At 39.9% G+C, this 13,718-nt stretch overlaps 2 protein-coding genes across 5 annotated transcripts in view; both read right to left on the minus strand.

Moving 5' to 3' along the window:
- The window catches only part of LOC137431325 (protein-lysine 6-oxidase), an 84,144-nt gene extending 76,032 nt beyond the window's left edge, over nucleotides 1-8,112 (minus strand). For all 4 annotated transcript variants that reach the window (XR_013624099.1, XM_068122543.2, XM_068122541.2 and 1 more), the window contains exon 1: nucleotides 7,165-8,112. Coding sequence is in view for 3 of the 4 variants with exons in the window: in XM_068122543.2 (XP_067978644.2) it covers nucleotides 7,165-8,026 (862 nt within the window). In the remaining variant the exon portion in view is untranslated. The remainder of the gene's footprint in view (nucleotides 1-7,164) is intronic.
- The window catches only part of LOC137431330 (zinc finger protein 608), a 1,424,803-nt gene that overhangs the window by 511,019 nt on the left and 900,066 nt on the right, over nucleotides 1-13,718 (minus strand). The window lies entirely within an intron of this gene.

Consider the following 13,718-nt stretch of genomic DNA (forward strand, 5'->3'; position numbering starts at 1 on the left):
CAAAGACCAAGGACACTACACCAATGCCTTTAAGAAAATTGTGGGATTGAGCCAATCGGACAAATGCTGGTTTTGTGGGGTAGAAACAGAAAGTACCAGTCACCTCCTTTCAGGATGTAAAAAACTTATGTCAGAACAGTTGTGCACAGAAAGACATCACAGCATCTGTAGAGTAATCTATTGGCACATATGTAAAATATTTAAAATACCGGTTCAAGAGCAATCATGGAAACGCAAACCAAATTCGGTCCTTGAAAATGAACATATAGTGCTCACACATAACATGATCCCATCAAGTGTGGATGATGCAAGCAAAGAATTGCAACTGGATATAGTGTTCAACCACAAAAAGGAAAAGACAGCATTGTTGATTGAGATTTCAGTTCCCAATGACTTTGGACGAAATGCTTCAGAAACCAGGAAAATGCTCAAATACCAGGAGCTAAAAAATGAGGTCAAGTGGACTTGGAAATTGAAGAAAGTTGAAATTGTACCAGTGATAGTCAGAGAAACAGAGATAATCAATATAACCCTCACTGAACACTTTAAAAAATCATTCCGGGGAATATCATTACAAATGAGCTGCAAGTGGAGGCTGTCAAAGGTTCAGTGAGGATTCTGAAAAGATCCCTTGGAACGAAGTTGTGAAAAGAGCCCTTGGAATGAAGCTATGCGAACGAAGTCTCACAATCTGGTTCATGAATAATGATCCTTTACCGAAAAGGGAGGTGGAGACTTTAAGTTCTGGGAGAACTTCCTCCCACCTAAACCCCACAAATGGTGATGGCAACCAACGAAATGATGAAGTATAATTAAAATAATAAAGAGTCCGGGTGTGAGGAAGTGTTTTGATAAATTGCAAACTGGCGAGATACCCGTGCTAAGAACGGGTGGGAGCCCAAAATCTCAAAAAACAATGTTTTGAGAAATTTTTATGAAAACTCCCACCCACTTTTGGGCAAGTGCAGGGATCCAAAAAGTTTCCACAGAAAGTTTGGGGGGAGCTAGCCTCAAAACTGAAGGAGTAGTTTGGGGACAGATAGACAGATGCTCCTGCTTTATTATATAGATAAAAAATATTTGGGATTTATCCTGGGGTCACAGTCTCACAAGACAAGTGCCTTATAATAATAATAATAATAATAATAATAATAACTAGAACGGGCACTCGGTAGAGCGCATACCTTCGCCGCAGCTACTGTTCTGTACTTGGCATGGGAGTGTAGGGAACAGAACAGTGAACAGTTTGGTGCTGATTTCATGCAAATCGGATAAGAATTGACCGAGTTATGACAAAAAACGCACATTTTGCAAGGTCGTGACCCCCCTGACCTTTGACCCCCAACCGCTAACAAGGGTAATGTCTTCACTGGGTCATGTCGTATATCACAAGATCGGGCATTGAATTCTGAACATTTTGGCATTAGTTGCATGCCAATTGGATAAAAATTGACCGCGCTATGGTAAAAATACGATTTTGACCTTTTCGTGACCTTGACCTTGACCTTTGACCCGATTGCTCCCAAAATCTAATCAAATGTGTCCCGTATAATAACCAATCATCCCACCAAATTTCATGCAATTCGGTTGAATACTTTTTGAGTTATGCGAATAACATACACACACACACACAGACATACAAATAAATACACAGCGATCAAAACATAACCTTCCGCTTTTGCGAAGGTAATAATAATAATAAAGGAGTCTTATATAGCCCCATCAAGCAGAGTAAACGACCCTCATGGCACTTTACATTATCATGCGAACGCACACACACCGCACACACATACACAAACATACACACACACAGCCACACCTTCACTCTTGCCCTATTCCTCTCCCTCCCCATTCAAAACCCACAGATGTGTACTCCCCCTCCTCCTCCTCCTTTAAAATACAATGATATCGCAAATGTCATTGTTCTCTAAATAATATATCTAAAACTTTCCCCATGAGATCAGGTAAATACCCTTGGGAAGACCCCAAAACCCTTACCAATCCATACCTTACCAATTACCATTTGGTAATTACCAATAAATTACCAATTTATTACCAATTACCAATTAAATATTACCAATATGAAATTATCAATTACCAATAAATTACTTTAGCAATTACCATAAATCCCTTACCAATTACCATTTGTACATTTTGATGTTACGCATTTGTATCATCAAAATGTTATATCGTTAGCTCTTCTACAAAAGTAAATATACTCCATTATTGAGCAGCTACATTGGCATCTGTCATCATTATCTTATTTTTAGAAATTCTACTTTTAAAAATTATACTTTTGAAAAATTTATACCTCACCCAGAAATTATACTTTTAAAAATGTAGATGTGGATTCGAAATCGAATCTTGCCAAAGGATGCCAGGATGCAGCCTAAATCACAGCTCGTCACAAAAGATCTCCATCCGTGTATGATGAATGCCATATCCAGGGGGATGAGGTCTGATTAACCCACACACTTCACACTTTGAACACCATGAAAAGATGAATGAAATCACATGTGAGAAAATATCGCTGAAAGATTTAAATGAAACCATATGTCGGTGAATCCCATGTACTAATGTACTCCAGTCCAATAATGTGATAGATAGCTTCAAAGTAATCCTGATATGTTTTCAATCAAGAATATCTATTGTAATATATTTAGCCATTCTAATATGTTGGTCATGGTATATAGAAAAAGGTCGTCATGGTATCTAGCATGACTACACCAAGAAGACTCACCTCTACAGAATAGGAAGTGACTCCAACCTCCTCCCACCATTTCACAACAACATAAAACAATGTACAATAATAAGATTATCTGCCATTCTATCACTAAACTCCATCTTTCTCTCCTAAATGGGTTTCCAGGACAGTGCTTAGCCATTTCTGAAGAGTTTAGTCTGGATTTTATTTTCAGCTCGACGAAAAACTGCAGGATTAATGTTTCACATGAGTGGCATTGGTTCACAGAGTGCTTTGGCCTTCGATGTATGTTGAGCTTATGTCCCATCTGCTGTTGGAAGTTAAAGATCCCATGATGTCCTTCATGAAAAGTAGGCAAGTTATGGCATTTAAAAGGATAGAGAATGGAAAATCCCCATTGGTTGACATCCAGGGGGAGGAGGAAGTGCCCCGCGGAGTGCAGTGAGAAAGGCAGCGCCATTGTTTTGATGTCGCTGGTATCCAGAGTATCCTGGTATGTGACAGCATTTCCCCCGAGCTCAGTGGCTGTGTTAAGTGTTTGTCTCATCGGTATGTGCATGTATGTGTGTGTGTGTGTCAGCTTCATTACGAGCCTTAGACCATGTACAAACACGACTGATATGCCTCCGCCCACATTATTACATCATTATACATACTTGTGCCAAGTTTGATTCAAATCCCTTCCGCTGTTCTCAAGTACAACATTTTTAACTGATTTGACCTATGACCGTTGATCTTTGATGCAGAAATCTAATCAGTTCATCGTTGCCTCATAATATATACTTATACAAAGATTGGTCAAAATCTCATCACTGGTTCACAAGTTAGCACAGTAACAGAATTTTTACCTAATGGGATTTCTGACCTTTAACCTCTTGACCCCATAATCTAATCAGTTTATCTTTACATCATCATACCTACTTCTACCAAGTTTGACTTAGTTCCCTTCAGCCGTTCCTAAGCTATCGGGGTAACAACAACCTATTACAGACTGACTTTTGACCTCTTGATGCCGAAATCTAATCAGTTCATCGTTGCCTCATAATACATACTTATACAAAGTTTGGTAAAAATCCCATCACTGGTTCACAAGTTAACTCAGTAACAGAATTTTTTACCTAACAGGACGTCTGATCGTTGACATCTTAACCCCATAATATAATCAGTCTATCTTTGCGTCATTATACATGCTTGCACCAAGTTTGACTTATATCCCTTCAGCCGTTCTCAAGTTATAAACCTATTACAGACTCTGACCTTTGACTTATTGACCCCAAAATCAAGTCAGTTCGTCTTTGCATCATAATACATACTTGTATCAAGTTTGGTTAAAATCCCATCACTGGCTCACAAGTTATCATGGTAACAGGATTTTTATCTAACATGACCTCCGACCTTTGATGTCATGACCCCAAAATCTAATCAGTTCATCCTTACCTTGCATCATTATACACACCAGTACCAGGTTTGACTTCGATACCTTCAGCCGTTCTCAAGTTATAAACCTATTATAGACTCTGACCTTTGACTTATTGACCCCAAAATCAAATCAGTTAATCTTTGCATCATAATACATACTTGTACCAACTTTGGTCAAAATCCCATTACTGGTTCACAAGTTATTGTGGGAACAGGATTTTCACCGAACTTGACCTTTGACCTCATGACCCCAAAATCTAATCAGTTCATCTTTACCTCATTATGCATACCTGCACCAAGTTTGACTTGGATCCCCTTCAGCCGTTGTCAAGTTATTGGGGTTACGAAAACCTATCACGGATGGACGGACAGCCGGACGGCCAACCGGAAAACATAATGCCTCGTCCGGTGGAGGCATAAAATAATCCTGGAAAAATTACAAATTCCTGTCATAACTGTATCACCAATTGGTACTTGGCAAGTGTGGTTAATATGCCAATACCTGCACCATGAGTCCTGCGGTAGACACAAGTGTGTTCTTTTCTGTTTGGTTAAAAATCCGTAGGAATTGTTGGTTGGCTGTGCCTTTTAAAATCTAACTGTAAAGTACACTGTTGTCTATTCAGTTCACTGTTCTTCAAGTGATACATCATTGTATGCTGTAGCATTAAGATTTCCCTTCAGTGCAACTTTGGTTCCACAATCCAGATTGGTCGAGCCCGAAGCATGAAAAACAGCCCCAGACAATTATTCCTCCTCCTCCAAACTTTACGGTTGGCACTACCCATTCGGGCAGGTAGTGTTGTCCTGGCATCCACCAAACGCAGATTCGAAGTATGTACGAACCTCTCCCTGAGCCTAAGATCACTGTAAAGATAAACCTTCTCGACAGATCATTTCAATTTGAAAGATGAAACCCTCCAAAGAAGTAAAACGTTTGCTTATCCAGTTCACCACGTAGTCACAGTGGAAGTCAAACCTTGGAACACAAAGTACATCGAATTGTGAAACACTATGCGATACATTTAGAAACACGGAGGCTAGTTCTCAGCATTTTATGATCTTTCTGATGTAAATTACACTCATAGTAGCAGGTGCCTACATCATTACCTTGTTTTGCAGTCATGACAACACAAAAGATAGACACGAGATGATTCTAGATTCTTCGGAATGGATAAAAATCCGTTCTGCTTTTTCCATTCTGGAATGCTTTGTCTTTCCAACACTTTCTATATTTTCCAGTATTTCATTGAAGCCAGCTGTTGAAAGCAATGTGAAAAACCACAAGGAATCTCTGTCTACGTGCATTCAGGCATATAGTCCTGAATTCTTCGCTTACTGCATTTTTGCCTCCACGTGTGCCAGGCTCATGACCATCCCTCGTTTGGTAAGCAAATGTTCCATCTAAGTTAGATGCGGAATTGTATGCTTCTTATTACTTTTGTTTAATACTAAAGCATTTTGAATGCTTTCATCTGATCCACCTTGTCAAACATAATATTTCTCAACAACTTTGTAGTTTGAATATTTGAGAGCTATTAAATTGCGAAAGCTTTAATAGATATTGTTTCTTAATTCTGCTAAAGCAACTATACAAGTCAAGAAAAATCAATGAAACAAGTGATGGCTGGTTGTGTCATCAGCTGAATGGCATTCATCATTTAGTTTTCGACGTATTTAACTAACTACCTCTCAGGATCGTTTGGTGGGTCCGCAGGACCTAATGCTGCGAAGTCCATCTATCCACCAAGATAGTCGTCGCTAGAGAATCCAGATTGGACTGGAATTCAATTAGGAACTAGAGGGAAGTCGATGGTGCAGCATCGCAAATCCCGACGCTTCCAAACCTAAAGCAAAGTTCAAAGACTGCAAAAGGTTCCACTCGGAATGACCCAATATCAAATTCTGATTTGATGTTTTACCAGATTGACCCCTGTGACCCGGGGACATGAACCGGGGGTCAAATCCAAAAAATTGTTACATATTTCATGCGTCCCCTAAAGTTGACCGCATATACAAAGTTTCATTTTAAAATATTTCAAAATGTGCCCGTAATTGAAGTTTTTGGTATTTGACCTTTTGAGCCCGCCCCATGGGGTGGGGCTTCTCTTGATACTCCGCATGCACCTCCGTGTCATATGGTGATCATAACTACCAAGATTGGTGAATTCATAGGAGGAGGTTAACAATGGGAGATGTAGAAAATAGGGCAAAATGGAGAAGATTGTCATGGGGCCCGCAAGGCTAACCCCCGCTCGAGCAGGGAAAATGGCCTTAAAATGCCTGTTGTTGTTGTTGTTGTTGTTGTTGTATAGGAGAAGATAGCGTGACAGACAGACACACAGGGCTGATTACAATATCCCCCCGTTTTTTTATTTTAATGTGGGGATAATTAGACCTGCTGGTTAATTCCTAATTTAGGCACGAATGTGCAGTTGATGCATTTCCCCTGCACTTTTGGGCAGGAATTTGGCAGTGGTACCAGTACACAATTCCCACTCTTTTCAAAGGTACAGTGTGATCATTAACGTCAACCAGCTATTGCTTACAGACGGGTCTCCCACTTAATATATTTGTTCAAGGGACGGCATAATTTGTGATGCAACACCCTGCATGCGAAGCACCGATCCGACAGTTTATAGTCGATCTGAGAATTTAACCCAGATTAGGTAGGCCAAGCTAACTAGGTAGGTTGGTACATCTGCACCGTGCCATCGAGCATAAGGATAGTAGTAACAGGGAGCTAAACTTTCTGTTGTCAAGCATCACCCCAAAGTGACAGAAAGTGTAGAAAAGCATCAACCAAATGGTAATAAGAAAATCATAAAATGATATTAATATAAAGGAATAAAAATAGACAAAATATATTTTAAACAAAATAATGTTAAATGAAAATATATCGGTTAGGCTTTTAATTCTTGTTAGTGATCATTAGAGCAGCAAGAGCATCAACTCTATAAATTATACATCAATCCTAAGTTCAGAAAAAGTTTTAAAATGTTCAAATAAGTTCTCAATAAAGCAATGAAATGGGTTCCCACCATATTGTCTTTGCCGATACATGTTTCCAGCGGACTGGCCATAGTATCCGTGTTGCGAGTAGGGATTTCCAGGATATGGTTCATCACCCACCATCCTGTCATGCCTGCTACTTTCCGACCTCACTTCTGAAAATTCGGAGTTGTTGCTACGTGCTGCCTGCCGGTCTTGTAAGCCATCATCGAGAGATGCAATCAAAGGTGGTCTCACAGAAGGTGGTACAGGCGAGGTTTCCATGCCATTGGTGTGAACTTCTTGCTGCATCCTTGCTCCACGTGCTCCTGAGTGTCTGCGTCCCGAGGTAGATCGATTGCTGCTTGCGGGCTGATGAGTTGGAAACACCTTTTGCTCGCTGAGTTTACTCCTTGCCCAGTTCCCCAAATTCCGTGACTCCTCAGTTCTTGTATTGTTTTTGTCTGCCATTTGAGCTCCACTTGCTCGCTTGCTACTTCCCTGAGCTTGCCACCAATGGTCTCTGGGTGGTGGATGTTTGGCCTGTCCTTGAGTCCTGTTCTTTGGGGCTGTTTGGATCCTTATAATCCCATCAACCCTTGTGTCCTTGAGATCCTTTTCAGCACCTTCTTGTGGCTTGACCTCCTTGACCTCTGGAGTCTGAGTTGGATTGGCATTTTTGGGAAGGTCACCGAGCCAGACACTGCTGTGAGAAGCTGTCCGTGTATCTTCTCCAGGTTTAACAAACTGAGAGCCTGAGTTAAAAAGGCTGTACACATGCCCGTTACTCTCCCACTGCACCAGTTGCCTCCATAAGGATGCATCGTGATGACGTTCCTCACTCACTGTTCCTTGTGGCCCCCTCCATAGAAGGACCATGGTTATCCAAAGCAGAAAATTTGAGAAAACCATGGTTATCAAGTGTACTTGGTGGATAACCCGTAGCTCCGCAGCTTAGTCTGTGTCGGAAAGCAACTGTCGCAGGAATGCGGAGTGGGCTTACAGAGGGAGGTGCTCTGCTTCTGCGCTCAGGGGATGGGGAAATGACCAAACACTTCGGGCTGACATCACAGCAGGGCGGGATCATTCACTGACCCTGACAGTCTTAGCCACTCTGTCGGAATAAGAGCCTCCTCAAACAAACAGTGTAACAGAATTTCCAGGCCACACTAAACAATTATTTTGAATACTCAATCCTGCAAAAATGAAGAATTAATTCCATAATTCTCCAAGAAAAAACAATTTTCGCACCTGGGCCAAAGCTCAGACTGTCAAAATGTAAGCTCACCATTTTGACATTGGAGGCTATTGAATGATATGTCTAAATTCTGTGCATATGGAGTAAATGGATATTAAGCGCAAATTATATAATAATAAAAACGAAGCAAACTTCCTTTTAATTATTTATGGAACTACACATTTCAGTGCATTTTACTCACATATTTTGTTGCCAAGTAAAATAAGACAGACATTATCTTGATATGAATAAGTGGTCATGCATATAGGGATCGTGTAGATATTAATTAACGAGTGTGGTTAAGTGCGGATCATGGTGGCATGTGGGGACGGATTTCAAAGGAAAGATATCATTAGTTTAAAAAATAGCAATTGAAGGAAAGTGGAGAAAGGGGAAGGACCAAGATGAAACGGGAAAGAGATAGGATGTATGAAAATTGTGTGTGTGTGTGTGTGTGTGTGTGTGTGTGTGTGTGTGTGTGTGGTGTGTGTGTGCGTCAATGTTTGTTTAAAATGACACAGGATAAAATGTATTTTCACGTATAAAAACCGTTAAAATGCTTGATTCAGATGGAAGTGGGGTGGACGTGTTGGTTGGTGGACATGTTATATTTCAGGTACTTTGAGGCTGTGGGGCCATTGATGTTGAGTAACCTACTAATGAGGACCTATGGCCAGGGTTGTGGATCCGTTGTTTGGAGAAGTTCTGGGCTGAAAGGATCAAAACCTCGATGAAAATCGGTGCCCAGCTGATGATCTGGAGAGTTGAAAAATCAGTTAGTTGCTTATAAATTAAGGTTGTAACTCCAAATACAAAAGATTTACAAGTACTTAACAAGTACATAATATATCTGTATATGTGTTTTTATATATATATTTTCAATTATATATATATTATTATATATTATTTTATTTCAATTACACAGTATATATATATAATATGTGTGTATATATATATATATATATACAGTGCATTCAGAAAGTATTCAGACCCCTTCACTTTTTTCACATTTTGTTATGTTGCAGCCTTTTGCTGAAATCGTTTAAATTCATTTTTTCCCTCATCAATCTACACTCAATACCCAATAATGACAAAGAGAAAACAGGATTTTAGAAAGTTTTGCAAATTTATTAAAAAGAAAAAACTGAAATATCACATTGACAAAAGTATTCAGACCCTTTGCTACGACACTTGAAATTTAGCTCAGGTGCCTCCCATTTCTCTTGATCATGTTTGAGATGTTTCTACACCTTGATTGGAGTCCACCTGTGGTAAATTCAATTGATTGGACATGATTTGGAAAGGCACACACCTGTCTATATAAGGTCTCACAGCTGACAATGCATATCATTGCAAAAACCAAGCCATGAGATCGAAGGAACTGCGTGCAGAGCTCAGAGAAAGGATTGTGTCTTGGCACAGATCTGTCGAAGCCTACAAAAAATTTCTGCTGCATTGAAGGTTCCCAAGAGCACAGTGGCCTCCATAATTCTTAAATGGAAGAAGTTTGGAACAACCAGGACTCTTCCAAGAGCTGGCCGCCCGTCCAAACTGAGCAATCGGGGAAGAAGGGCCTTGGTAAGAGAGGTGACCAAGAACCCGATGGTCACTCTGTTTGAGCTCCAGAGATCCTGTGTGGAGATGGGAGAAACTTCCAGAAGGACAACCATCACTGCAACACTCCACCGATCCGGGCTTTATGGCAGAGTGGCCAGACGGAAGCTAAACAGTTCAATCTTGGTTTAATCAGACCACAGAATCTTGTTTCTCACAGTCTGAGTCATTTAGGTGCTTTTTTGCAAACTCCAAGTGAGCTTTCATGTGTCTTTCACTGAGGAGAGGCTTCCTTCTGGCCACTCTGCCAAAAAGCTCAGATCGATGTATATCCATACAGTCACGTGAAAAAGTAAGTACACGCCATGTAAAGTTTGACTTTTTCAACATATTTCAACATACAGCTATTTGATCTTCATTTCAACAATATTGATAGATAAAGGTGATATAATAGCCGGCGAAGCCGGTGTTGTGAATAAACGCGTACGTATTATGTTGAAAACCAGATTATGCTGGTTCCCTTGGCTTGAGAATTCCGAAGCTGTGACGCACAAAATCGCTCAATGGAGGCCGCCATCTTGCGGATGCGGAAGTATGCAAAACAAATTGAAAAACGTTCAATATGAGTTTGTTTCACCTGTCTTTGTTTGAATCACAATCTTATGCACCTCTAATTTGTAATTAAAATATTTTAAGACCAACCTCGGCCCGCACGGGCCTGGTTATCTTCAACGAAAATCGTCACCAAACACCGGAACCAATGAGATGCGAGCATTCGAAAAAATATTTCTAAAACCAAATCATTCAATGGAGGCCGCCATCATCCGGATGCGGAAGTATGCATAAAAAATTTGAGAAAAAGTTCAATAGGAGTTTGTTTCACCCGTCTTTGTTTGATTCATTTCACCCGTCTTTGTTTGATTCACATTCTGATGCACCTCTAATTTGTAATTAAAATACTTTAAGACCAACCTCGTTATCTTCAACGAAAATCGTCACCAAACACTGGAACCAATGAGATTCGAGCATTTAAAAAATTATTTCAAAAAAGCTTATTACGCGTTTCGGAAGGTGAAAACGGCGTCAAATATTCTAAAATTGACGAAGAATTATTTTTTAGAAATCTCGCGGCCGCAGGGGATAGTTTTTCACGGCCGGAAATATCCAAAGTTGAGACGGAATTCACCGAATTAATCAAGAAGAAAATTTAATAAATTTTAATCTCATCCAGAATGCAAATGGTGTCATTTTGAACTAGTAGTCAGGTTCACTATGTTAACAAATATAATTTCGTTCAAAATTTTTGAAGATTAGCAAAACTATACATTTTTGGAATATTCAGAGCATGAGAAATCCAAAAATTAATGTTTACATTTGCGTAGACACCTTTGCGAAAATGACACTCAGGACAGTGATGAAGATAGTCAGGTTCACTATGTTAACAAATATAATTTCTTTCAAAATTTTGGGATTAGCAAACCTGTACATTTTTGGAATCTTCAGAGCATGGAGAATCTGAAAATCAATGTTGGCATTTGCACAGACACCTGCATGGCCGCCATTTTGGATTTTGAAAATGGCCGCCATAAAATACATATTTTGCGCGATCTTGGCTTCTAGTCAACCTAGAAACTTCATTAAATATGCTAATCCTATATTTTCTGGGTCAATGAATCCAATAAAGGCCTCAAAATAGTGCTCAGGATTATAGAAAAGCAACAAACAAAGGTCATTGAAAACCATTGTCTTTATATTTGTGATATAACTGTATTACATAATACATGATATTGCAAGTCCTTTGAAGTTATAGGTTGTTATAGGAAGTTATAGGTAGTATCAGATTGAACTATAAGTCCTATACACAGGATCTACTAGGTCTATACCGTTCAGGAATATGCTTTTACAGATCTTCAACACTGTCCTGAGTGTCATTTTCGCAAAGGTGTCTACGCAAATGTAAACATTAATTTTTGGATTCCTCATGCTCTGAATATTCCAAAAATGTATAGTTTTGCTAATCTACCAAAATTTTGAACGAAAAAACATCGTGAACCTGACTATAGGTACAGTACCTACTACACCTACCTACTACCAACTACCTCACCTACTGATGCCAGAGTGATGGGTAAAATAGTGGCAAGAGGCTTTGGCTTCGCCGGCTCATTGCGGCTTTGCAGTCCGGTACTAGTATAGCAAATATCATGAAACATTTACATTTTGTCGTCCATTGTATAATTTAAATAAACATATATGCAAATTTCGCATGTGGAAAAAGTAAGTACACCCCTACATTTATCACTACTTCAAATACCTAAAATAAGAATCAGGTGCGCCAGCTCAGGTGCAAATGATTAGAACATCGTTAGAGAGGATCTTGGAGGAACCTGTCTTATTTAAACCTCAGACATTTAGTTTGGTTTGCTCTTTGTGGTTGAAGTGTGCAGCATCACCATGCCTAGATCAAAAGAGCTCTCTGAGGCCTTCAGAAAAAAGGTTATAGATGCCTACGAGTCTGGGAAGGAATTTTAAAAGATCTCCAAACAATTTGAAATCAATCATTTGACTGTACGGAAGATCATCTACAAGTGGAGAAGATGCCAAACAACTGCCAACTTGTTCAGGCCAGGCCGCGCCAGCAAGTTCAGCCGGAGTGCAGACCGCAAGATGCTGAAAGAAGTCTCTAAGAACCCCTGAATGTCATCATGGGACCTACAGGTAGCTCTTGCCACTGTTGATGCCAAAGTGCATGAGTCTACAACAAGAAAGAGGCTGCACAAATTTGATCTACATGGGAGGTGTGCCAGGAGGAAACCTTTGCTGTCCAGAAAGAACATCAGGGCAAGACTAAAGTTTGCCAATGAACACCGAGGCAAAGACCAGCACTTCTGGAACAATGTGCTCTGGACAGATGAGTCAAAGGCAGAGCTATTTGGCCACAGTACCAGAAGACATGTTTGGCGAAAACCAAAGACAGCATTTGACAACAAGAACCTGATACCAAATGTAAAGCATGGTGGTGGAAATATTATGGTTTGGGGCAGCTTTGCTGCATCAGGGCCTGGGCAGCTCACATTCATAGAATCCACTATGAATTCTTCATTGTACCAGAGGGTACTTGAGGATAATGTGAGGCCATCTGTCAGAAAGTTGAAGCTCAACCGAAGGTGGACCTTGCAACATGACAATGACCCTAAACATACCAGTGAATCCTCCAAGGAATGGCTGAAAAGAAAGAAATGGAGGGCTCTGGAATGGCCAAGTCAAAGCCCGGATCTAAATCCCATCGAGATGTTGTGGGGGGATTTGAAACGAGCTGTGCATGCAAGAAACCCCTCAAACATCGCACAGCTGAAATAATTCTGCATGGAGGAGTGGGCAAAAATTTCTCCAAGTGGATGTCAGAGATTGGTGGACAGTTATAAGAAACGCCTACTTGAGGTTGTTTCTGCCTAATGGGGCAATACCACCTATTAGAGCCAAGGGTGTACTTACTTTTTCCACATGCGAAATTTGCATTTATGTTTATTTAAATTATACAATGGACTACAAAATGTAAATGTTTCATGATATTTGTTATATTTTATCACCTTTATCTCTCAATATTGTTGAAATGAAGATCAAATAGCTGTATGTTGAAATATGTTGAAAAAGTCAAAACTTTACATGGGGTGTACTTACTTTTTCACGTGACTGTATATATATCTGTGCAGTGTCTGTGTTGTCTTGTGTTGTCCTGTCTTGTGTTGTCACTGAACTACTGCCTCAAACTTTTGTGAAATAATATCAAACTTCTGGTATGCACATATCTCTCCC

This window comes from Myxine glutinosa, chromosome 7, assembly GCF_964187855.1.
Source record: "Myxine glutinosa chromosome 7, kmMyxGlut1.1, whole genome shotgun sequence".
NCBI lineage: Eukaryota > Metazoa > Chordata > Myxini > Myxiniformes > Myxinidae > Myxine > Myxine glutinosa.